General features: G+C 42.9%; 1 protein-coding gene across 3 annotated transcripts; it reads right to left on the reverse strand.

Moving 5' to 3' along the window:
• Window positions 1–650: 650 nt before the first annotated feature.
• Window positions 651–25,666, reverse strand: rash (GTPase HRas). Of its 3 annotated transcripts, none has more exons than XM_045687174.2 (6): window positions 25,390–25,666; window positions 12,174–12,309; window positions 6,803–6,981; window positions 4,608–4,767; window positions 4,234–4,358; window positions 651–4,112 (listed from the first exon to the last, which is right to left on the reverse strand). In XM_045687174.2, the coding sequence occupies exons 2-5, from the start codon at window positions 12,282–12,284 to the stop codon at window positions 4,239–4,241; spliced, it is 570 nt and encodes a 189-aa protein (XP_045543130.1). In that variant the 5' UTR covers window positions 12,285–12,309; window positions 25,390–25,666; the 3' UTR covers window positions 651–4,112; window positions 4,234–4,238.
• Between the last annotated feature and the right edge of the window lie 296 nt (window positions 25,667–25,962).

A 25,962-nucleotide genomic window follows, 5' to 3' on the forward strand; every position in this document is an offset into this window, starting at 1 on the left:
TCCTAACAGCTCAATTTCTTCCATCAACTCTGTTGTCTGTGTTCAATGAGAAGTAAAATAAACTTTTGTCTGATACCTTGTCATTTTTATCACTGAAAATTCATTAGATGCAATGCAACACAGCTGATCATAGTCAATAAACCAATGTAAATTGATAACTATATGAGTTTGGTATAAATTAAATATACTGAAACAGTGGTGGCCAATGTGTATAAATTGTATAGTTCTGATTGCCACATCTCAGAACTTCTGTGCCCTCTTGTGGAGAAATATCCCACTCTGTAGTCATGGTGTGGACTAGGTCATGGCTGATAAAGTTTGTAATTTATCCAGTTGACATATCTTTTGTGATGGTGTAGTAAATGTTTGTGCATTTTAAATATTAACTTTGCTATCAATTCAGTTTGTTACTGTGATTTGCATCTGCTCTGAAGACTAAACATTCTCACTTATCTGGATAAATAGTTACAAAAGGATTAAATGTTCAATTAACTGCTCTAATGAATCTTGTAAAATTCACACAAACAAATTCAGTGTTTGTACTAAAAACAAATATGTAGGGTTGTTACTATTCATTCATATTTTAGCCTGGAGGGGGCTGGACTGAGGAGGGAGATGGTAGCTGAAATAACTGCAGTCAGTCAGGTGAATGAGTTCATCTTGACATCTTTATTCCTGCCCTGCTGCACATTTGCCATTTTGTTAAAGAGTAAATACATCTTAAATAGTTAAAACAGTTGATATTTTCACAATCAAACTTCCAAACCCACATCCTCTCTCACATGTTCACACTATAGTTTTACAAGGGAGAAGCAAGCCCTTTTTGGTTTCAGTCCTTGGGCAAAACCCCCCAATGTCCATGTTTTTGTCCCCAAAAGTCTCCCCTCCAGACATGATTACCGATGGCCTGCTGGTCTTGTATTCCGCAATGACAACTGATGTCCAGTTTCTAAGCATTTACCTTTAGATGTGTGCCCATAACTGCCAGTCAGTCAAAGCACAGAGTATAGACAGACAAGGGACATTGTGTGAGATGTAGAATATAACAGCCAACTATAGTTCAGACAACTGTACAGTTCACATCTAACACCAGAGGTCCACTTGATAAACAAATCAGACCTGCCATGTAACTTGTTTAACATTACACAGTAGATCACTATGGGGACAAAGATCTACATTTGTTTAAGATTGGCTATTTATTTTTCAAGGTACAGAGTATCTTTACTTTATGGTTATGGAGTGCCCTATACTAATACAACACAAATAATATTTTGTTAAAAACACGTTTTTTTTTCATCACAGTTAAGACCCCAAAATCATCAACAATAAATTGAGAATAAAACACAGAGAAGATCAACACCGTCCCTGAATCCCTCAGAGCTCCAGAATATAATCTGTGGTCCACACAACACAGTAGAGGTGTTCCACCCAGACAGAGCCAGAAGAGATATAGTGGCTGTTGTCAGAGGTAATGGTCAAGCCTGTGTGCAGCGTCTTCATCAACAGACCCCTTCATCCCCTGGGTCCAACATATGAAGGGTAGCAACCCAGGAAAGGTGAGATGATCTTGGGGAGTATTGTCTGACTGCAGGGCCCTCATGGTGGAGGGAGCAGGTCAAAAAAAATCTCTTACATGCCAACTGGTATAATTGTGTTCAGGCAAGATGGGGGTAATTCAGAAGAGTGTTTGTTGGAGGGGGCAGCTCCTGGAAAACCACATACAAGAGCACGTACTGTACGTATACTAAGAAACACCACTCACATGTATGATAGCAGCAAAAAGTCTGAAATTAAGCATTTCTAGCGACAGAATAAAGTGATTATTTTCCAATGTTAAGGCCTATCTTCTAGACAAGAGGTCAAGGAGTTGGCTTTGACTGAAGTCTAATGAGGCATCACAATGTACTACAGTATATGGGTCACTGTGGCTGAACTGTGGGGGTACGTACCTTAAAAAACAGGAGGGGGAAATAAAAAGCCAGCGGCTCTTACGCGGTAAAAAAACAACAACCACTTATTGAATTCAGATTGCCATAATTAAACAATCTTAGTTTGGACTAACACACACAAAAACCATTAGCTAATCAGACAGGGCACGCTGTACAGAATCTCATCTGGTTGGACTGTTTCAGAGTTTGTTTTTCCTCATGTCTGTTAGTCAAGGGAAAGATAAACAAATCCCAGAAGGAGCAAATCTCCAATCGCCACCAGTCATTCACAACAGTTATCCACAGAGGAAAGCAGACAGACCACCACAGAAACACCTGCTTCAGGCAAACGTACTACTCTAAGGCATGAAGTACTAGCTAACAAATAATAAGGCAAGTTAAACAGGACCAAGCAGTGTTCTATTGTATTGGCAGCCCTATGCTGCGGTTAGTGTTGTAGAGAGCACAAAAGCTAGTAGGTCTACCTACACCATTCAATATCTAGACATATCTGGATAAGAGCGTCTGCTAAATGACTCAAATGTAATATTGAGAAATATCACAAGAGAACCCCTAAAATGAAGAACGTTTTCCGCTGACTTTTCTTGCAAATTAAGTTGGCTCGTACACGACTAGCTTGAATCAAATGATCTTCTCAGGGAACCAAAGGTCCAGCTGAGGAGGCAGTAGCGAGTAGAATGAGAGAGAAGGTTATTTTATGAGGCCAAAACAGTTTTATCCCACATATTACCAGTCATTTAAGGCAGCTCTTGTGCATTAGAATTTCAATTTCACAGATTTCATCCTGGAACATAAGATACAAAAGCGAGACATGTCTAGACATTCCTGTTTCCTGAGCCTTAAACACAGTGAGGACCGATACTTGCAATCTAGAAATGTTAAACTATACTAAACAACATACAGTTGTCTAAGCAAAGGAATAGGAAAGAAATGAATGCCACCAGTGTCTTAAAATAGCACAATCTCAAAGGGTATTTTGTTCCACTTCCCTGAAAGCCTGTGCAAGAAGAATCTTTCACTGCATAACCATCCCATGGTAAATAATGGCACTGCATGGACCAAGGAATGACGTTCGTCTCCCATCCTTCCAACTATCATTCAGCCAAACCTTGAAGGCAACAGCAAGTAAAACATCACTGATGTACCCCACCCTTCTCCACCCAAGAAATACAAGCAAATAATAAATAGGGATGAGAGAGAGATGGTTTATTCCCAATTCTTAAACCTAGTCAGACAGTAAACATTCCTATTGCACCAGAACCTACAATATCTAGTACTATATTACTCCACAAAGAGAACTCTTTAGCACACCGACATGTGCACGCACACACGTTTGTGGGGGAAGGCAATGGCACTCTGGGAAAATGAGTCCATCCATCGGTCTGATCCACAGCCATGCCCACGTAAGGGCCCGAATAAGGACTTCCTCACGGTGACAGGTCTTAAAATAGCAACAGCCCATCACACGAAATAAAGATCCTGGCTTACTTTACAGTGCCCAGTGTGATCACCTTCAAAACCTTCCATAAAAAAAAGTCACTTTCAAAAAAAGTGTTTTCAGAAAAAAAGAAAGTTAGGTTTGACAGCTAGACTAACAGTAAAAAAAATAAAAAATAATCATATCTGGCGTGTCTTTTGTCATGCTCCGTCCCCATACTTGTATCCGTAATAATGAGGTTACTGCAGAGCCCCTCTAGAGAGGAACAAGGAGGCTGGGGGGAGGTTAAATTAGGGATGGGGATTTAGGCTACTACTGTCCAGTCTTTTCAGGGGGTCAAATGTAAAAATCAGGGTTTTGAGGTGTTGGTGAAGGGGACTCACCAGGGATTGGTGACACCTCCCTTTAAGACCAGTGTTGAGACTGTAAAACAATAACTTAGCAGGAACTCATTGGAGCTGCCCAGCATGATCACACTGGTGAGAAACAGTCATTAGTGGTGTTGCTCTGGCAGACATGGACTCAAAGAGGGGACAGACAGCCTAGTCTAGCATGGCATGGCAGGGGCAAGATCCCCCTCTCCCCAATGTCTATGGTACAGTCAGCCTGGTGGTGCATCTGCTTTTCTTAGACTGTACTCTTCAGTTTGTTGTTGTTTCATCCTCCACCATCATTCTTTAAGTCCATTCTGCCACTAGGTCCACTCCTCACCCCGAACTGGTAACCTGTGAGAGAGAAGTAGAAATTATTAAGACATTGTGTAAGGATTCAGTGCCTCTTTGCTGTGAACGATGATGTTGATTATGCTTGGGATAAAGTTGATAATGGGCTGAGTTTCTGAACGACCTCCATCACGACACCACACAGCGGCAGCTCATGCAGTCCTGTCCACTCTCGTCCGGAGGGTTGAGCTTCCTCAGCTTGTGCTGCCTGATCTCTCTCACTAACGTGTAGAAGGCGTCCTCTACCCCCTGCAAATAAACCAAACACATAGTCAGAACAATCTGCAAAAAGGTGGGCATTACATATTTACAAGTTCATAAACTTGATGGCCATCAACAATATAACTTCTGTGTATTTGTAGAAAATGTTCCCAGCACCGCACACATATCGCACTGAGGGACACTCACTGCTCTTCTTGTGTGTGTGTGTGTGTGTTTCTCTGTCTGTCTCTGTGTGTCTCTGTGTGTGTGTGTGTGTGTGTGTGTGTGTAAGAGTACCTGTCGTGTCTTGGCAGAGGTCTCGATGTAGGGAATTCCGTAGCTGCGGGCCAGTTCCTGTGCTTGCCGCGTGTCCACGGTACGCGATGGGAGGTCACATTTATTACCCACCAGGACCATGGGCACGTCATCAGAGTCTTTCACACGCTTGATCTGTTCCCTACAGGAGGACAGAAAGACACTGGTCAGTTCCCTGCTTGGTTTAACCCGTTTCTTCAAATATGAGGACCTAAACTACCATTTAGAATAACTGTAGTAGAGTCAGAAGCACTTGCAGCTATGAAAACACTATGTAACTGCTTGTACACATATCCAGTGATGTGGTGGTGAAAATAGGTGGGTAAACTGATCGCTGTGAAAAAAAAAGTTACGCTCACTATAGTTAATGAATTTTTCCACAAATGGTGTTTACCCTCCACTACACCAAGTTTATTATAGTAAATTGAAATGAATCACGAACAAACGATTGAGTAAACTGAAATAAAATAATTAAACAAACACGTTTGAAAAACTAAAAAACTACTGAAACTATTATCTTTGACACCAAAACTAGCTAAAATAAAAACCATCATGAATGAAAAAACAAAAAGGGATTTTCAAGCCTTTGGAGGGGGCTTTCAAGATACTGAATGTGGCGGGTAAATGCAGCCAGGAGGTGGGTGATGTTTCAAATAGGCCTAGTTTGTGCATCACCATCACTAGCTAAATGGAAAAATTGGCTAGGTATCTAGCTTGATTCTTGTACAATAAAGTTAAAAAGCATTGGATTGGTGTAAACCCGGACAAGAGAATTTCTTTCCACCATATTTTTTGCACAGGTCTCAGTGCTATTCCTTTTAAATCCAAGTCACATTGAGATGGTTTAATTTATAAATGAAACCTAACCTATAGCCTGACCCATTACCTCAGCTGCAAGAAGTGACATCCCAAAAAAACTATACAGCACAAATGGTTCCTAGCCTCCCTCACATGCTTTCTGTCCCCAACAGTAAAACAAAATAGAAATATTGCTATACAACTAAATAAAAACTAGCAAATCAGGTCTGAAAACGAATGGAAACCCAAATGAATTTCAAATAACAAATCGGAAAACGAATATAAATAAAAACTATAATAAGCTTGCTCTGCACATATCCACCTGTTACACCATCATACCACAACTAATGCATTTTGTAGTGTTGCCACGATCAATTCCCAATGAAGGAACGGAGTGTCCGTGGGTCATTTCACCCTTCTGTATTAGGATCCTACCTCCCTCTCCATAAACAACGCCACAGTCAGACACTAATGGCTGTGCTGCACTGCTGGAGGAGGGATGGGGCAGCAAACTGCATTATCTCATCTCTCCAGCATCCATCTAGCCAGCAGGCCAGGGGAGTGTGAGCGTGTGAGGGGAGTGGGTCAGATCTGTTTGGAGCTCAGCACAGTCTCAAGCAGGACAGCTAACCGGATGGATGATTTCTAGCGGTGGCGTTCCAGGTTGTCGTGCCTGGCACGCGCATGCACAATGTCAATGACTGTTTATATGAGGAGATGGATGGGAAGGCAGCGAACAGAATGAGCTAATCACTTAAGCAAGGAGCCAGTCAGATGACTGCGTGACAGGACCAAATGGACTGGGTCAGATCTATACATCAACCCCTCAATTCACCTTCACCACCTAGCAGTAATACCCAATACAAGCCTAGTGGAGAGATGAAGAGAGACGGGGAGTGGAGAGAGACGGAGTGGAGAGAGAATAGATTACCATCATCTCCGTCTGGAATTCCTCCCTCCATGTCATTGGGAGTGTTTCTCCTCTGCTCTACTCTCCTCCCTCCATGTCATTGGGAGTGTTTCTCCTCTGCTCTACTCTCCTCCCTCCATGTCATTGGGAGTGTTTCTCCTCTGCTCTACTCTCCTCCCTCCATGTCATTGGGAGTGTTTCTCCTCTGCTCTACTCTCCTCCCTCCATGTCATTGGGAGTGTGCCTCCTCTGCTCCACTCTCCTCTGGTCTAATTGAGTCAGAATCGATTTCATTGGCAGCGTGCTGTAATCACTCCAAGGCGGAAGGCTAATAAGCTTTCTATAGCTGTGTTAAATGCTAAGGCATGACGTCACCCAGCTAGCTGCTGCAGAGAGCTTTCACACAAGACAGCCATGACCCCCCCACCGTCACATACAACCCCCTGGCCGGTCAGACACACACACACACCTGTACTGGTGGATGTCCTCGAAGGACTTGGTGTTGTTGATGGCGAAGACACAGAGGAAGCCCTCCCCTGTCCTCATGTACTGGTCCCTCATGGCGCTGTACTCCTCCTGACCTGCAGTGTCCAGGATGTCCAGCAGACATGTCTCCCCGTCAATCACCACCTGCTTCCTGTATGAGTCCTGAAGGGGGGGGGGGGGGGGGGGGGGACATCCTCCAGTTACACTGCTACAGACAGACTGCCGACTGATTCTCTACCCAAGTGTGCACTTGTTCACTCCTGCTTAAGGATTTACAAAAATAGGTTTGGTGTGTAAGGATGTGTGTAAGTTAAAGGGAACTGTGGCTGTGGACCAATTTAACAAACTCAACCCCTGGTGTACTAAATTAACATACAAATCATCTGTAGGGCATTCACTCACTGCTGTACAATGTAGAGAAAAACGGGGCAATTCAAGAGGATGCTTTGAAATGAATGTCAAAACACATTTTACTTTGCCCAATGTCATTTTAAATTACACAGAACTAAATCATTAGACTGTTCTCTACAATATTATAAACCTAATATACTTGTACTTGACCGTGTTGATGAAATAAGAACGTTAATTTGTTGTGACCGTTGCTAGTTTAGACTGTGCCGCTCTTGGTTGTATCTCTTCCATATTTGGCATTGTGAGGTGGTACCATTTGGAGGTGTTGCCACTGGTTGGACCAATCAAAATCAACTTGATATCCTTGTCATTTTCACCTCCAGATTCTTGGCTTTCATTGCCTATATACTACGTTGAGAGGGGTTGTTTCAATGGCAATTTAAAGGGAGAGACAAAAACAGGAAACGATTGTCTTCGCGGAGGGTGGATACTGAAATTCAGCCTCTTAGTATTGAAAAATAAATATATATGTAGTCCTCATTTAGTTTTTTATTCAGCGGATTTCATTTAGAAAAAGCTCATGTTTTCACGCGCGAACCTGCAGCCACTAGTTAGCTTGTCAGTTGAAGTTACATGCTGGCCACACCGCTCGGGTCGCATGCGCCAGCGTAGGTTATTATTCGTTTTTTTACACGTTATCCAATCATTGCACTGCGTAGCCAGGATCTAAAATAGAACTTGCTTCTATTTGTGACGCACAACAAGTCATGCCTCTCCCATCTCATTGGCATATACCCACGTGCCATCACCTCATTGATTTTTTGGAGCATATACCCACGTGGGTGAATGAAAGATGAACTGATGTCCACAGTCTAGTTGGTGGTGGTAATGCACCATATAAAGTCCAAAGAAGAAGCAGCCTGAAGGAGGAGAGATCACTAGAAACAGTTGGTTTACCCTTTAATCTGTAGATTAATTGTCAGAGTTGAAGACCTTGTGCATTTCAAGTAAAATAACAACCCAATGTTTATATCCAATTTAGACAGCACGCTAGCTAGCAACAGCAAGCTAGCTAGCTAAATTGCCATATATGTTTAATGCTTTTCGACCTGTCCCCAAGTTAATTTAATTGGTTCAGAGTTCGTTTCGATATTTCAACCTGTGTCCTGACTATGTCTGGTGTGGGGGGACAAAATCAACTTGCGCGTGTGCGGTCTGGTCAGCATGTTAGAGTGCTATTGAGCAGTCAGCACTTCATGATCCTTCCAGTGATGACATTAAATTCACTCTAAACATGCTCAATTCTCAGAGTAAATCTTCTGTAACGTTTGAAACCATATATGGTAGACATGGGTTTTGGATTATTTAGTTTCTGAATTCTCTATGGAATGGACACATTTGTATAAACCTTGAATGAATTAATCCTTTTATGGGTGAACACCCTACAATCTGTAATGAATGCGCTAATGAAGTATAAGCTGAAATCCATTGATGCGTGTTCAATATACTAACTAACCATTTTACAAGTCTCTTGACTAGGCTTAAAGCATGAGTCTGGATCTGGGACCTGATTGATAGTCTCTCACACACAGGCACACATGTGCTGTGTGACTGGCCATGCTGTGTGACTGGCCATGCTGTGTGACTGGACAGAGAAGAGGTAGTGGTATCAAAAGGGGCAGAGTTGCAGGGCCAAGGTTTAGCGTCCCAACACACAGACACAGGGTGCAGGGTCTTTGTGTGCTAGTGCATAGGGGCCAGGAATGCACACACAAAAAGGACATTGTCTGGCCAGAGGCAGGCGTGGTGACAAAGAGAGAGGGAGAGAAGAGAAAGCAGACTCCCTCTTGTTCCCTCTCAGTCTCTAAAAATCTCATAGTGAACTGAGAGGAACTAAATTAGGAGTAGCGGTGTAGTAAAAATGTTTAAAAAATAATAAAATTTTTAAAAAATCTGCCATTTGGAGAATTTAATTGATAATGAGTAGCCTGTTTAGTAATGAAATCTGGTAGTTAAGTGGTCTCTCCAGTGAGCCAGTAGTCACACTAACCTACTCTACTCCGTTCACTACAGACCAGGGGAGGGGCCATATCCGCATGACATTAACCACAGTGATCAGCTACAGCTGTGGACAGAAGCTCTGGAAACGCGCACACATTTGGGCTCCCGAGAGGCGCAGTGGTCTAAGGCACTGCATCTCAGTGCTAGTAGCCTCACTACAGACTAGGTATGCACGCTATAAATCGGTAAGTATATCGGAATCGGACAATATTAACTAAAAATGCCAACATCGCCCGATTTCTAGTTTAACTTCTTTGGGATAGGGGGCAGTATTTTCACAGCCGGATAAAAAACGTACCCGATTTAAATCTGGTTACTACTCCTGCCCAGAAACTAGAATATGCATATAATTAGTAGATTTGGATAGAAAACACTAAAGTTTCTAAAACTGTTGAATGGTGTCTGTGAGTATAACAGAACTCATATGGCAGGCCAAAACCTGAGAAGATTCCATACAGGAAGTGCCCTGTCTGACAATTTGTTGTCTTTCTGTTGCATCTCTATCGACATTACAGCATCTGTGCTGTAACGTGACACTTTCTAAGGCTTCCATTGGCTCTCTAAAGCCGCCAGAAAGTGGAATGGGGTGTCTGCTGTCTCTGGGCAAAGTACAGCAGCTCTGTTTGTGAGTGGTCAGCCTGGGGACAGTGAGACTAGAGATGCACATTCACGAGACTTCTCCATTTTTTTCTTTCAGCCTTTGAATGAATACAACGTTGCACGGTTGGAATATTATTGCTATTTTACAAGAAAAATAGCATAAAAATTGATTTTAAACAGCGTTTGACATGCTTCTAAGTACGGTAATGGAATATTTTGAAATTTGTCATCACGAAATGCGCTCGCGCGTCACCCTTCGGATAGTGAGCTGAACGCACAAACAAAACGGCGGTATTTGGATATAACTATGGATTATTTGGAACAAAGACAACATTTGTTGTTGAAGTAGAAGTCCTGGGAGTGCATTCTGACAGAACAGCAAAGGTAATCCCATTTTTCTAATAGTAATTCTGAGTTTAGTGAGCCCCAAACTTGGTGGGTGTCAAATTAGCTAGCCTGTGATGGCCGAGCTATGTACCCAGAATATTGCAAAATGTGCTTTAGCCGAAAAGCTATTTTAAAATCGGACATAGCGATTGCATAAAGGAGTTCTGTATCTATAATTCTTAAAATAATGATGTATTTTGTGAACGTTTATCATGAGTAATTTAGTCAATTCACCGGATGTTTTTGGTGGGTATGCTAGTTCTGAACATCACATGCTAATGTAAAAAGCTGTTTTTTGATATAAATATGAACTTGATTGAACAAAACATGCATGTATTGTATAACAATGTCCTAGGAGTGTCATCTGATGAAGATCGTCAAAGGTTAGTGCTGCATTTAGCTGTGGTTTGGGTTTATGTGACATATGCTTGCTTGGAAAATGGCTGTGTGATTATTTGTGTCTATGTACTCTCCTAACAATCTAATGTTTTGCTTTCGCTGTAAAGCCTTTTTGAAATCGGACAATGTGGTTAGATTAACCATTAGTCTTATCTTTAAAATGGTGTAAAATAGTTGATTGTTTGAAAAAATGGAATTGTGGTATTTTAGTTGGTTTTGTATTTCGCGCCGTGCGATGCCATTGGCTGTTGGCTAGGGGTTCCACAGGCGGAACGGGGTTCCGCTAGCGGAACGTCTGTCCTCAACAGGTTAATGCCGATGTGCAAAACCGATGTCAAAGCTGATGTGCATACCTATATAACGTAATGATGGCACGACAAATACAGAGGTACACGTGCAACACAGCATTCCTAACCTAGCCCATGTCTGCTGTGTTGATCTATTTTGAAGTTTCAAAGGAAGATAACAAAAAAGGCCATATGCAACGTTAGTGCTGCTATTATTACCTGAGGGGAAAACGTGAAATCTTTCAATACCACAAACCTAATTACTCATTTAAAAGTGCATCACCCCCAGACATTCAGCGACTACTTAGAACAAAAGCAGAAAAAAAACTAAGCGCACACTCCCAACAACTAAACAAGTTCAAGTCGAGCAGTCATTTGAAAGAGTAAGAACATTTCAGAGACAACTCAAAGGCGAAATCCATTAACACCAAGAAAATGGAATTCATTGCCCTTGACAATCAACTGTTCTCTGTCGTGGACACACTCCTAGCGCCATTTGAACAACTGACTCAAGAAAAAAGCTAATCAACTGCGTCTGCCGCAGATGTGATACCCTCTGTCATGGCATTGAAACGTCTGCTCAACAAAACCCCACAGTCTGTGTCGGCAGTTAAAACTTGCAAAAGTACTCTACTTGAGGCTGTGAACAAGCGAGTCGGTGGGTACAAGGACCGCTACTTCGATGCAGACAAGAAACGGGGTTTACGTGAAATGTTACAGACACAGTTGGACAAGATGGAAATGGACACAGTGACAGTGTGCACCGAGGAAGAGAGGCCACAGACAGACAACTTCACTGCTTGACATGTATGATGAACTCCTGGTTGAGAATGAAACGACTGAACAAATGAACAACGAAACAGCACAGTAAGTGAAAGAAATAGGTTTTGATGATGTTTTACTGGTAATGGGGACATATGTAAATGCCAACAAAATAATTTTTTGGTCTGTGTGTGTGTGTTTCAACAATTTAACTGTACTATAATGCTTAAAAAGCCACAAAACTTTGAAATATCGGTTACTGGTATCGGGTTTTTTGGCAAGGAAAATATTGGATATCGTATCGGGCAAAAATGTAATGTCGGTGCATCCCTACTACAGACCCTGGTTCGATTCCAGGGTGTATCACAACATGCCGAGATTGGGTCCCATAGGGCGGCACAAAATTGGCCCAGCGTCGTCCGGGTTTGGCCAGGGTAGGCTATCATTGTTCTCAACTGACTTGCCTAGTTAAATTAAAAAATTAAAAATTAAAATCACAGTACATACCTCTATGGTGGGGTCGTATTCATCCACAAAGTGGTTCTGGATGAGCTGGATGGTGAGTGCACTCTTCCCCACACCTCCAGCCCCCACCACCACCAACTTGTACTCCGTCATCCTCACTGCTCCCCACACACACACACTGCTGTGAGAAAGAGAGAGACAGAGGAGAGAACAGCAGATAGGAGGGGGAAAGGGAAGAGAAAGGTTCATACATTTGATCATGTTTTCTGTTCTTTGATGTATATTCATTGGCACGTGTTCTGTTTGACATTAGCTTCCCTGAACCCCTACCTCACTATTCTGTTTACCACCACCTCTGCCCAGAGGTGAGATGTGTATGTGTGTGTAGAGCGGCTGAGTCTGAGTCCCCCTTAGAGGAATGTCACAAATGTGCTGAAGGTACTCAATGTTCCAATCCACTCCCACAGAACACGAGAGAAAGGGAGACAGAGAGAGGGAGAGGTTTGACACCGAGTGCTCCTCATTGATGCCTACCTCACAAATCGGAAGCCTCATGTTTTTTTTTTTATACAGCATAGAGGCGCTGTTTCTCTGAAAGCCTGTGTGTAGCACGTGAGCAGAGCATTTGAATAGGCCCTTAATGACAGTTGAGTATGATGCTTCTTCTGGTTAGTGAAGAAGAAACTGACAATTAGAACTGCCAAATTCACCTATGGATAGCTGATTAGTTGAAACTGTATGGCTGAGAGGGATGACGCAAAAGGGAATAGCAAATAAGTCTGACAACATAGAGGACTGGTAAACATACAGTAAATTGAGAAATCATGTAACTAAACAAAAATAAGAAGAAACTATACTATGGAACAAAGATAAATTATATAAAAGAATGATTGTAAAACACTCTGGAGTACTGCAAAGACTTTTGGAGGATGGCCTGGTGTCAAGAAGGGCAGCAAAGAAGCCAATTCTCTCCAGGAAAAACATCAGGGACAGACTGATATTCTGCAAAAGGTACAGGGATTGGACTGCTGAGTACTGGGGTAAAGTCATTTTCTCTGATGATTCCCCTTTCCGATTGTTTGGGGCATCCGGAAAAAAGCTTGTCCGGAGAAGACAAGGTGAGCGCTACTATCAGTCCTGTGTCATGCCAACATTAAAGCATCCTGTGACCATTCATGTGTGGGGTTGCTTCTCAGCCAAGGGAGTGGGCTCACTCACAAGTTTGCCTAACACAGCCATGAATAAAGAATGGTACCAACACATCCTCCGAGAGCAACTTCTCCCAACCATGCAGGAACAGTTTGGTGACGGACAATGCCTTTTCCAGCATGATGGAGCACCTTGCCATAAGGCAAAAGTGATAACTAAGTGGCTCGGGGAACAAAACATTGATATTTTGGGTCCATGGCCAGGAAACTCCCCAGACCTTAATCCCATGGAGATCTTGTGATCAAACACAAACCCACAAATTCTGACAAATTCCAAGCATTGATTATGCAAGAATGGGCTGCCATCAGTCAGGATGTGGCCCAGAAGTTAATTAACAGCATGCCAGGGTGGATTGCAGAGGTCTTCAAAAAGAAGGGTCAACTCTGCAAATATTGACTCTTTGCATCAACTTCATGTAATTGTCAATAGAAGCCTTTCACACTTATGAAATGCTTGTAATTATACTTCAGTATTCCATAGTAACATCTGACAAAAATGTCTAAAGACACTGAAACAGCAAACTTTGTGGAAATTAATATTTGTGTCATTCTCAAAACTTTTGGCCACGACTGTACACTGATCTGTTGCGTGTGCTGATGACATCTGTTGCATTATGCGTGAGAATGCAGTTGTTGTACAAACGGTAATCTTGGCTAGTTTTGCTTGCAAATACTTTTGTTTTATTAGGAACATTTTAATAGTGTTCTAGTGTACCACAGGGCAGCTGGCTAGGGCCATTATTGTTTTCTGTTTTTACTAAAGGCCTTCCACTGACCTTGAATAAAGCCTGGGCGTCTATGTACGCTGACGACTCAACAGTATACACATCGGCTGCAACAGTAAAATAAATAACTGAAACCCTTAACATAGAGCTCCAGTAAGATTTAGAATGGTAACTAGCAATAGGCTGGTGCTACATTTATTTTTTTAGATTCTTGAATAAATGTTGCGATTGAGCCAGTTGAAGAGACTAAACTGCTGGGTGCAACCCTAGATAGCAAGCTGTCATGGTCAAAAATGATAGACTCCATGGTTGCTAAAATGGGAAGAGGTCTGTTCATGATAGGACATTGCTCTGCCTTCTTCACATCTCAGTCGACCAGACATGTCCTACAGGACTTAGTTTTGTCGCACCTGGACTACTTCCCAGCTGTGTGGTCATGTGCGGCAAAGAGGGACATAGGTATTTTGCAGTTGGTCTGTAACAACGCAGCACGTATTGCACTTTGACATGCATGTCAATCTCTCCTGCCTCAAAGTTGAGGAGAGATTGACTGCATCTCAAATTCATCTTTGTGCGAGGTGTTAAGGGTACTGAACTGTCTGTTCAAAAAGTTAGCACACTCATCGACATGCAATCAGAGGTCTCTTCACAGTCCTCAGGTCCAGAACAGAGGCTGGGAAACACACAGTATTAAATAGAGCCATGACTACATGGAACTCTGCAATCCCATGTAAGACAAGATAGCAATAAAAACAGATAAAAAAAACCCAGATAAAACACCTTACTACACATTAGTTAGCAGTAATGTGACCGACATCAACATGAGGCATGAAAATTACCATATAGTTATGCACTTGTAATTTGTACTTGCTAATAGATTTTTATAAATACTATTAAAATGGGTTTACTGACCACAACCCATTGAATTAATATTAAGTGTTGATTATTTGGCATCAGGAGAGCACAGCGCATGGAAGAAAGCAGTGAGATATGCAACATTGTTATGTTTCTGCAAAACGTTCATGGCTAGCCTGTGATGCAAAGAGTGCGGGGCGCTTCATTTCGGTCGCGCGGGGATCAAACTCCCCCCTTCCCCAGTTCGCCCCAGGACTTCAGGGCTGAGTCCCGGAGATTCTGTGACGTCCCTGCTGGGGTCCACACAAAATATGAAACATTACATAATACAGAACATTAATAGACAAGAACAGCTCAATGACAGAACTACATACATTTAAATGTCACACAGCCTACATATTCATACATACAATATCTAGGTCAAATACATACAGTGCAAATTACAATACATAAAATGGCTTTGTCTCCTTAGAGTGCCGTTTGTGTAGCTAGTCATGCTGCGCGCACTGTGCAGTTCCAAAATAATCCAAAGGGTGTCAGCCTAGACCACAAATTTATGTTTTGCATAAATAATGTTCTAGGTATTTGCAATATAGCAGGATTGGGATTTTAGGCTGCTATCCCTTGGATTATGTTGGAACTGCGTAAACTCACATTAGCAGTAGGCTTGTTTTAACTGTAGAGTGGGGGGGATTATATGCAGATATGTACAAATACAGGCGCCTAACATGATTGAAAATCATGAAACATCCACACGGGCTCAGCTATCCACATAAAGAGACGCACGTGCAATTATTGAACTGGGAACATTTTCACACTGAGAAATTTTACAACATGATGTCACAATCAGAACGATTGGGAACTACTCCACGCTGGAAAGAGTTTTTACATGACACAGGGCAGACAAGGGCTCATGATTGGAGTATTCATTGCAGTGTGTAATGCAGTGTATCCTAGTTTGTTTTACAGCATCCCAGCAGGGCAAAAGACTCGGGCTGAGAAAATAATTTGGGGTTAAAGCCCCGAAAGCCCGGATCTGGTGACGTCAATGAACCCCAGTAAAAGTTGCTGGTTCTTTCTCAGCGGCTAATAGGGATCCTAATAAAATACAAATTCTAGATGCATTAAATAATGGCAAACGTTAAAATGGACAACGAATGCAAAAAAAAAAATCGAACTAACATCCATAATTTCTCTGATATGTTCCGTAGAAAATAGATATCTGCACACTGTGTTGAGTGTACTTTGTGGCACTGCAGCAGTGATAGCCACTGGGGTCAGTGAGTTTAGAGGAGAGGACAGAGAAGGGGAAGCCGTGCAGTCAGTCAGAGGGTTTTAGGACTCCCAGGTGTACCTCATCACCCCCCTCGGTGGTTGGGTCCGGCGCAGCCATTACACAGGGCTACCCTGTCATAAATCAGGGGCTCTCATTAAACAACCCGGGCAGTATTCATTCGTTCTGCAACGGAAAATGTTTCTTCAACAAAAACAAGCGCTTGTTATTGGACACGGTAGGTACCTACCTACCTACATATCTCCTAGTGAATATGATCCAGTTGGACCAGGCCCTGTTCTCTTCCAGAACACATCCTTTCCTCATCCCATCCCGACTGTATCACACCTGGCCGTGATTGGGAGTCCCATAGGGTGGCCGGGGTAAGCCATCATTGTAAATAAGAATTTGTTCTTAACGGACTTGCCTAGCTAAATAAAGGTTAAATGTAAATAAAATAAAAATCACTTATCTGACATTACTGGAAAGAGTCACTCAAAACACAGGCGGTCTGTGGGAATCCTTTAGAATGCATCCTTCAGCCTGTTCTGGTGGAAATCTACCATATCCAATCCAATCACATCACCGATCAGTGAAGATGAAGGAGAGGGAGGGAGCAATGTAACAGTATTGAGACCCTGACACAGTGAGGTGTTGAGTTGAACGGTATGTACACATCCAGTCTCTCACTGCAACAGATTGCAGAATGGAGCGTGTCAGAGATTCAGAGATAACCATGGACACTAAGTTATCCCAAAAGCTCATCCGATATGAATGTAGCCTAGATGGCACAGAGAACATACTGGTGATGGTATTGCTCCATGTGTCACAACACACAGTTAGTGTGTCACCTAAACCTACAGAACAGTGTCAGACTACAGTGGTTCACTCATAGGACATCAGTGCCCTAAAACAAAAACAGCTAACAGAAAGCTATCAACTTGTAATTTTCCCATAAGATCTCAGCACGAGTCACAGGTGCAGCCTCAGTAAATGTTGCCAACCAGTAGGCTTCTGATTTGACAAGGTAAAACCCCCTACCCCAGTGAACTGGGTAGTGTTGCGTGGCTAAAAGAGACACTCAGCTGAAGTCCAGCCACTGTACTCTCTCTCGTGGCTGACAGGCTGGGGCAGGGTGTCAACTGTCAAGTAAGCTGCACGAACCATACATACGCACACACGCTGGCCAGTGAAATTCCAGAGGGCATGAGCCAAACAGCAGCGAGGAGTCATAAGGGCGATGTTGGTGGTATATACTCAGCAGCTTACCATCAGTCAGTTAGCCTACATATCCTTCTCATGACCACTTCTCTATGGCAGGACATGATACAGTGATGACGAGTCAGTGAAAGGGTAAACTGACCTCAATAAGAAGGACTATTCTTTGCCCCTGTAATTTATCATGACAGGTTTATAGAAGAGCCTCCCTTGTCCAATAGCTCGACTGAGATTTCTTTTTAAGATATGGGACAGCCAACCAACTCACACGTCCTCCCACTGCAACCCAGTGTATGGATCTGCCCTACCCTTTATCTTCTACTGTACCCACACACACATTCCTCTAAGCTGCGCACATGCACAGCTCCCCTCAGACTGCTGCGCAGAAGAAATATCAGACAACGCAGAAAAGCACGAGAATGAACTTCACTCAACTTTTTAGAATTTTCCACTTTAGTTAAGACTATCAACATTTCACTCTACTGTGGGAATTGTGCTCGAATCAACAAAATATTAGCCACTTTCAACGTAACATAGCAAAAGAAAACGAACTATACAAGATTTAGTATGCAAAACTATCTGTGCAAGAGAGCACATCGGAGTAGAAGTCTATTGTATTGACGGGCACGACTCAGGCAGTACTCTACACAGACCGGTGCGCCATAACCAATCAGAGCTGCAGTAGGCCTATTTGCAAATTGCCATTGCCATATATGGATCTGTGCCATTCACTTTGAACTGGACTGTATTTAAAGCATTAGCGGTGAGTAGATGCGCTTGTTTTGATATCAAAGTGAGAGCTGCATGTAGCCACCTGTGCACATTTGTTCATATTGTTTGCTAATTAGTGAGTTATTAGCCCAGTTAGCCATTTTCTTGTCAACAATTTGTTGCTTTCAACAGGAGCACAAAATGTGTGCATTTCTAACCATCTTTGAAAAATGAGTCCGGTAAAAAGCTTTTTTTGTCTTAAAGGGGCAGTGTTGCATTGAGACGGTCTTGAATAAGCTAAGTAGCCAATAGGCAGAGGGTAGCATAACTTGTCTGATTCTCTCTAATAATGGTATGCAAATAATAATGACTTTATTTTGTAAAGTGTTTTCTTGCATCAACCACCACAACATTTTCAGTCGTCTCATTTTACATTTACATTTTAGTCATTTAGCAGACGCTCTTATCCAGAGCGACTTACAGTAGTGAATGCATACATTTCATACATTTTTTTTCTGTGCTGGCCCCCCATGGGAATCGAACCCACAACCCTGGCGTTGCAAACACCATGCTCTACCAACTGAGCTACAGGGAAGGCCATGTCTCCTTGTCTGAAGGACAAGTCGATAAACCGGTTAATATCAATCCCTGCATGTTTTTTCCCCCAAAAGTCTCCTGGAATATAGGTTTACATTGAACACCACACATTTGCTGCTACTGACAGAACAGCTATTTCCGTGTTAAAATGTTATGGGATGCATTAGTCTCCATTGTTTATGGTAGGCAACTCTGGTAGACCTACATCATGATCAAATAGCCACAGCAGCCTACTTGGCGACTGTCACAATGTTCAAGTGTGCGCTTAGCGGACCTGAAATTTGCTCAGTGCCGGAAAAAATTTGCGGGAACACTGCCCACAGATGACTTGCTAACAAACAGACCCTGGATCTTCTACCGGATGTAAGCATCCTACTCCTTTAATACACTACAACCTTCTTGACCAAACAGCCACCGGACTGACCCACCCTACCTCTTCACTGCTCTCAGAAATATCCCTTACAGGTCAGGTGCTTTTTGTATTCCCTCACACAGTCAAACACAGCATCCCCTAGCCTACACTAACCTCCTGTCCTCCTTTACAGTTTTAGCTCCATGAAGCCCTGTTACTCCTTAATGTGCTAAAAAACTGTACACACACGCCCTGTGTGTACAGTCCCCACACACACACACACACACTAATATGCCTGCACAGGTGCTGCAGTGTTCCGAGAGGAGTAACTAGTGACACCAACCTGGACTCTGGACAGTTTGATGACAGCAGGATACACACCATCAAAAAAACACCACATTTACAAGGCTAATGCAGTGGCAGGGAGTCAAAGGCAACAGAAACACTCCAAGTAAACTCCTATATTTGTCTCTTGATGTGGTAGTGTATTAATAGAACGTCATGCACCTCTGTGTGTGTGTGTGAGAGAGAGAGAGAGAGAAAGAGAGACCAGAGTGCCTTGTTGATGAGTGGACTGTTGGGTCACTGATGTTAATGATTGAAGGAAGGCTTTTTGCTTGCTGAAAGAGCAACTGCCCTCTGGTCTGTTCTACACTGCTCCAAACCCCTCAGGGCTTCTCCTGCACAGCTGTTCCAACAGGCTCTATACCAGACTGCCAAGGGGTTTCATGAAAACAGGTAGCTCTCTAGATCGGCTAGACCATCACCAATGTCAACATTTTTACATTTTAGTCATTTAGCAGACGCTCTTATCCAGAGCGACTTACAGTAGTGAATGCATACATTTCATTAAAAAAAATCCCCGTACTGGTCCCCCGTGGGAATTGAACCCACAACCCTGGCATTGCAAACACCATGCTCTACTAACTGAGCCAACACTCACAGGCTTGCGAAAAACCCAATGGCTATAATTCTAACACAACAGGAGGGGATTACCACAACCTCTCAATCGTGTGGGCAAACATTTAGCTTCCTTCTTCCCTGTAAATTAATTCAGTAAAAAATAAACACACTTCTCGTTTATGCACACACTGTGCTCTAACATAGCCAGATACTGGGCATATACTAGCTAATAGAGCAGCTGAGGTGGAGGTCATGTTTTGAGGTGTCTCTTGGCTGAGCCTGGACATACCCTGGGCTACTGTAGTGTTATCTCTGCAGCAGAAGGCTGTAACAGAATAAAAATAAGTGATACATTCTACAGTGATAAGAGGTCTGGCCCAGAGAGAAAAGCTGCAGCTTTGATCTATCCCTCTGAGTAAACAGGGGAGATGACTTCTTGCACACAGGTCGTTGTTGTCTTTTCAAATGGAGATTTAGTGGCAGGCAGATCATTCTTACTGGGCTGTGTGTCCTGGAATAAAGGTGGACAACATCATAGGAAATGAGAGGCACAACCAAATCAACAGAATGGACAGGGTGGGCCTAAGCGATATCACAATATTTCTCAAATGTTTTGACAATATGGCGGTATTTTCTCCTACTGAATAATTAAAGTTCTAAATATATAGAGCATGACCCTTGAATGGCAACAAATTAGTTCTAAGTGGTTTCAATGGCTTTATACTCAACCAAACTAGAACAAAACGGACAGTGAAGTAGTTCAATTTGTAGAACTTATAATTTAGCACTGTATCAAAATATTGTTAAAGACGGGATTTGGATCCATACCTGCAAACCGGTATCCACAATATAAATCGCCCAGCTCAAGGTGGGCCAATCCGGGAGACGGTAACGATTACTCCTCCTCCCGTCCAAACCATCCCAGCCCCTTAGTGCTCCCCCTCTCCTCACCTGTTCCTACTCCCCCATTACACTGCCCATCTAGCTGAATGACCCTGTAGCCAGACTCTCCAGTCTCCCCACCAGCTGCCCATCAATCAATATCTTACAGTTACAATTGGCACTTTCTAGGACATCTTTTTACTTATGCTGTGCATCTCAGAAGATAGACATACATCACACCAATGTGGTTCCTGAGATTCTTTCCTCTGACAAAGCCAAGGGCAGAAGAGAGTAGTAGCAGTCTTAAAGAAAACCCCTGGGATTCCAGGGAGGGAAACTAGTTTCTGTGGCAAAGAAGTGAAAGTGAAAGGCGTCAGAGTTCAACAGAAAGGAATGCTTTGAGACAATAGCTTCAAACAGCACCACCAAGTACAGTACATAGTTTCCACGTCGTATCATGGATGGTTGAATTATCATGAAAATAACAGTTCAACTCTAATGTGCCATTACATGCAAGTCACATCATATGACATCTCCTTCCAATAGCGGCAGTCTAGGCAGATTTGAATTGTTATTGGTAAGAGGAGCTTTTTACACACTCCTCTATGGTTGAGGGGAGACATAGCCATGCCATTCACTGACAATCTAGACTGTCAGAGGCTGATTAATAATCCAGACATACATAGGCAGATGAATGTTTGATGCAGCCCTGTCTGCTGACTCCAGGACCACTTGTTGTCTGTAGGGATCAGTCCTGTGGTGTTTGTCTAGCTACTACCGAAGGAGGACACCATCACACGGGATGCACACACACAGCAGAGTTCTCCTTGTGGCAGTGCCCAGTGCCAGCCATACCCTCTCCACTCTTTCTGACTTTCAGTTTGGTAATTAGGGCCAGAGCACATTGAGTCTCTCTACCAGTCTTAATTAGCCCCTTAAGTGTACACACACACCAACACTGTTACAGTGCACACACACGGTTAAAGCGCACACACCACACCGCTACGGCAGTCATACACAGTCTCCAAAACACCACCACTACAGTAAACACATATAGTCTGGATTTTTTTTAAATTAATGAATTGATGCAGAATTCTAACATAAGAGGTCAAGAATGGAGGAGTCAACCCCTTGTGTAAGCACTTTTGAAATGGTGACGCATATTAAAAAGCCTTAAACACTCTCAGTCTTCGGCCACAGCCCTGTCTGATGACCTACTCCACTAAATCTCTGTATGGCTGTGCCCTTTTGCTCAAGGGGTGGTACATGAACATGTGTAGGGTTATATATAGCTCACGGCCACCTCGAGCTGGGGAAATTAACAGTTCCTTTTGAAACTCTAGAGCTCTGCCTGGACCATGAGGATAATCTTACATGACATCTCACTGAGGGCGCAGGCTGGAAAACCCAGCAGCGTTGCAGTTCTTTGCAAACTCAAACCGGTGCACCTGGCACCTACTACCATACCCTGTTCAAAGGCACTTAAATCTTTTGTATTGCCCATTCACCCACTCCATAGCACACATACACAATACATGTCTCAATTGCCTCAAGGATTAAAAATCCTTCTTTAACATGTCTCCTCCCCTTCATCTACACTGATTTATAGGGATTTAACAAGTGACATCAATACGGGATCATAGCTTTTGCTTGGTCAGTCATGGAAAGTGCAGGTGTTCCTAATTTTTTGTATACTGTACCTTGGGGTAGAACACAACGCATTTTATTCGGCATTGAGTTGATAGTAGTATGCTACTCTTTGTCACTCTTTTGAGGAAAGGTAGACCACCTTTCCACACAAATAAGTGTCCCGCTCTCGGCCCCACACATCCTCTATCGAGGATGAAGAACTGAAGAGTGGACCTCCTACGTCGCCACTCTCTCAACTAAAACACTTAATAGGTTAAAGGATCCATATTGGCAGAGCCACAAGCCCATTGCAGGGATAGATTTTTAATGGAGCGATGATGGTAAAAGAAACCTCTCTAGGGACGGATCACAATCGAACACTGAGAAACCATCATGGAGCCTAGACCAAGGCCCCCCCCCCCACAGTGCACCACCACTACACAAAACTCAGCTGCAATGCTACAACACAATGTAGCCCAGCCTTGACACAATTCAGCATCAGAAAATCCATACATTTACAAGATGAGGTAAATACAGAGGCCTTCAGGACTAACCCCATTACATCCATGGCTCATCCATCAGAACACAATGTGAAGACAGAAGCCCGCACATCATATGAATAGGATCACAGAACAAAACAGTTCAGTCTGTCAACTAATTAAGATACTTGGAATCGAGATGTAGCATCTTATCAGAAAGCAGGACGGGTGGTAATGAGTGGAAGTGCAGTGCTCCCTCTGCTCTCCCCAATAGTGACACTGTGTGCAGAGGGAGAGAAGAGGTGAGGGCCCTAGCCTCAAAACAGCCTCTTAGCAAAATGTGACATTTTCCCACTGGGTCATCCTTTCAGGTTGTTAACCAGGGATCAGGTGATGGAGCCAGGTGGTGAGATGAAAAGGACAGATGTACACACTAAACACTGCCAACCTGATAGCCTCTGACAACTGTGGGCCACTGGCATGTAAGCTGTGCAGCGGGAAGGGCCCACTTAAGTTGCAATGCAACATAAAATGAGAACCAAAATAAATAACTGATCAAGAAATATGAGAAACATATACCGTTAACTGTCAGGTTTGTGACATTTAAGCATTTCATGGTGACTAAATAAGTGTGTTTTTGTGTGAGAGAGAGATCAGGTGAGATGATTCATCAGACAACCCCCACCAACAAAGAGCATCTTGAGAGCTGCGTAAACAAAGGCCTTCCTGGACAAGGAAGATCCCACCCAGAATCCTCTGATCTATAGTCCTCCCCAAGAACACAGGCTGAGAAGAGACCTGCAGACACACACACACACACACACACAGCCAGGACCATCAGTGGACAAAGTCTATTTCTATTCAGCTCCATGACAATAGAAAGCAACTGGAAAACCAACTATTAGTAAACAATCCCCAACACAAAGCCACTCTTCCCAAGAATTAGAGAAGTGCTGTGTCCCTCATGTAGCTTCAGCTAACCATTATCAAGTGTACCACCATCATGCCCTTTACGCGAATAGAACCCTTTCTAAATCTAAAAGTGTCCAAATCAATGGTATATCTAGCTTGAGTGTAAATCTGTAGAGATCTTGATCAGCATGATTACTTTTTGTATAAAACGGTATTGCTCTCACAGGCTATTGTTGACATGAATCATGCTTCACTTATGTTGTGCCATTTTGCATACACTCATAATAGTCTACTGTATTACTAAGCACTGGTCTATTCTGTATTATTACCTACTACCAATATTCATGGTCATCATCATAAACAAATAGATGAAGTTATGAAAACACCTAATGACTGACGATGGGTGAAACTGACCTGCAATGAATGAAATGGAGGCATATAAAGACTGAAAATATATCATGCTTTTAGGCTACATCATGGGTCATAGGTCTGTCTCTTGGTCAACACCGCATGTATGATGTCATAGCCCACTGAGGAGCAATGAGAGTCGCTACACCGTGGTAGGTATAGGTAGCTAGAATAGCAATGCTGTTGAATTAGCCTTATGTGAGATATTCTACCGGAAATACCAGGCCTCCCATGCTTTTCTTTTTTTAAACTTCAGGCTACTCAACAACAAAATCGCATGTTATTCCAAGCATCAGCTTCGAATGTAAGGCATGCGACATAGACAAACTTGTGACGTTGTGGTCTGGTGAGCCGATACTAGTCGGCTGTCTCTAGACTACAAAAATAATCTATTCCTGATCCTTGACCAAGCATATCAGTGTAGAATCGGGTTCTTAATCAACCGCCTAGTAATTAACTGCAACTTCCGCAGTGCTACAATTCGGTGTAGCCTACAAGACGGGGCGTCACCCTTGTCTGTGTGGTCTACAAGCTACAGCCACTATTGCAGCTCGGCTGTTGGAGCGCTCATTGAATGGCCTGGCCATACAAAATGGCAACAGTTTAATACTTGAATGTCTTGACAATGCCAATGAAAATATCAGGGGGTTCATTTTCTAGTATGCCTTCCTTGGTTTAGCTTAGCCTATATACCAGCAGCAGATGACCCCCTGTCCGTGAAGTTTATGGGCTGACCAGGGGATTTAGCCTACGAACTAAATTCCTATATTTGAGAAATAATATACACAAACTGATTCAATAGGCCTACCAATATGCCTATGGTTTGGGTCAATGATCACGCGAATAGCAATTTGTCTTGCAAAACGTTAGGCTACACCTCCCAATGTTGTGCTCGCCAACGAGATTCAGCCTGATGTACGCGTGAATGTCATAAAAAAATAAAAAGGTGCGCCGCAGCAGTGGCCGTGTGAACGAGCTCGAGCTGTAAACACTACTGTTGGTCCCCTGTATGGGTTCCCTGGACAAAGCACACAAAATAACATTGAGCGACAGTTCAAATAGCCTACATGTGTGTAATAGATGAAAAACGTGCACGCAATACTTACAAGCAGAGCTCTACCCAATAATCAGGAGCGTGACTTGGTCTACTGGAAACAATGTTTCAACTCAGTAGCTTCTGAGTGTTCCAAGAATAGAAATACAATGGTGGCCCGTTTCCTCAACGAATGTCTGACAACAGAAATATGTTATTATTCCAGAACTGATACTTTTCAGGCCAATTTTTACAGCATTCGTTCAATGTTGTACGCGAGGTTAAGTCATAGCGAACAATGTGCTTCGAAGAGGGAGAGGATGAAGACAAGTCTGCTGGAGCCCACGCCCAGCCCAGTATGAACCGCCCCGGTGAGCACAGGGGTGTATTCATTCCGCCGATTCTGTAACAAAACGTTTCTTAAACGGAAACAATCAGAACCAAACGGTGAGGAAATTACCTGAAATTGTTAAATAGAAACTCTCGTTTTGCTCTGTTTGTTTCCTTTCTTAAACGGTTTCCGTAATGAATACACCGCTGTTTAGTTGCCTGTTTTGACCATCGTTAATACATTGGTCGGTAGGCCTATCTGTAAAACTGCAAAATATAAAGCGGCAGTGTGGGCATATCGCAGTACAATTACAAA

The sequence above is a fragment of the Salmo salar genome, chromosome 10 (genome assembly GCF_965601325.2).
Source record: "Salmo salar chromosome 10, fSalSal1, whole genome shotgun sequence".
In the NCBI taxonomy this organism is placed as follows: domain Eukaryota; kingdom Metazoa; phylum Chordata; class Actinopteri; order Salmoniformes; family Salmonidae; genus Salmo; species Salmo salar.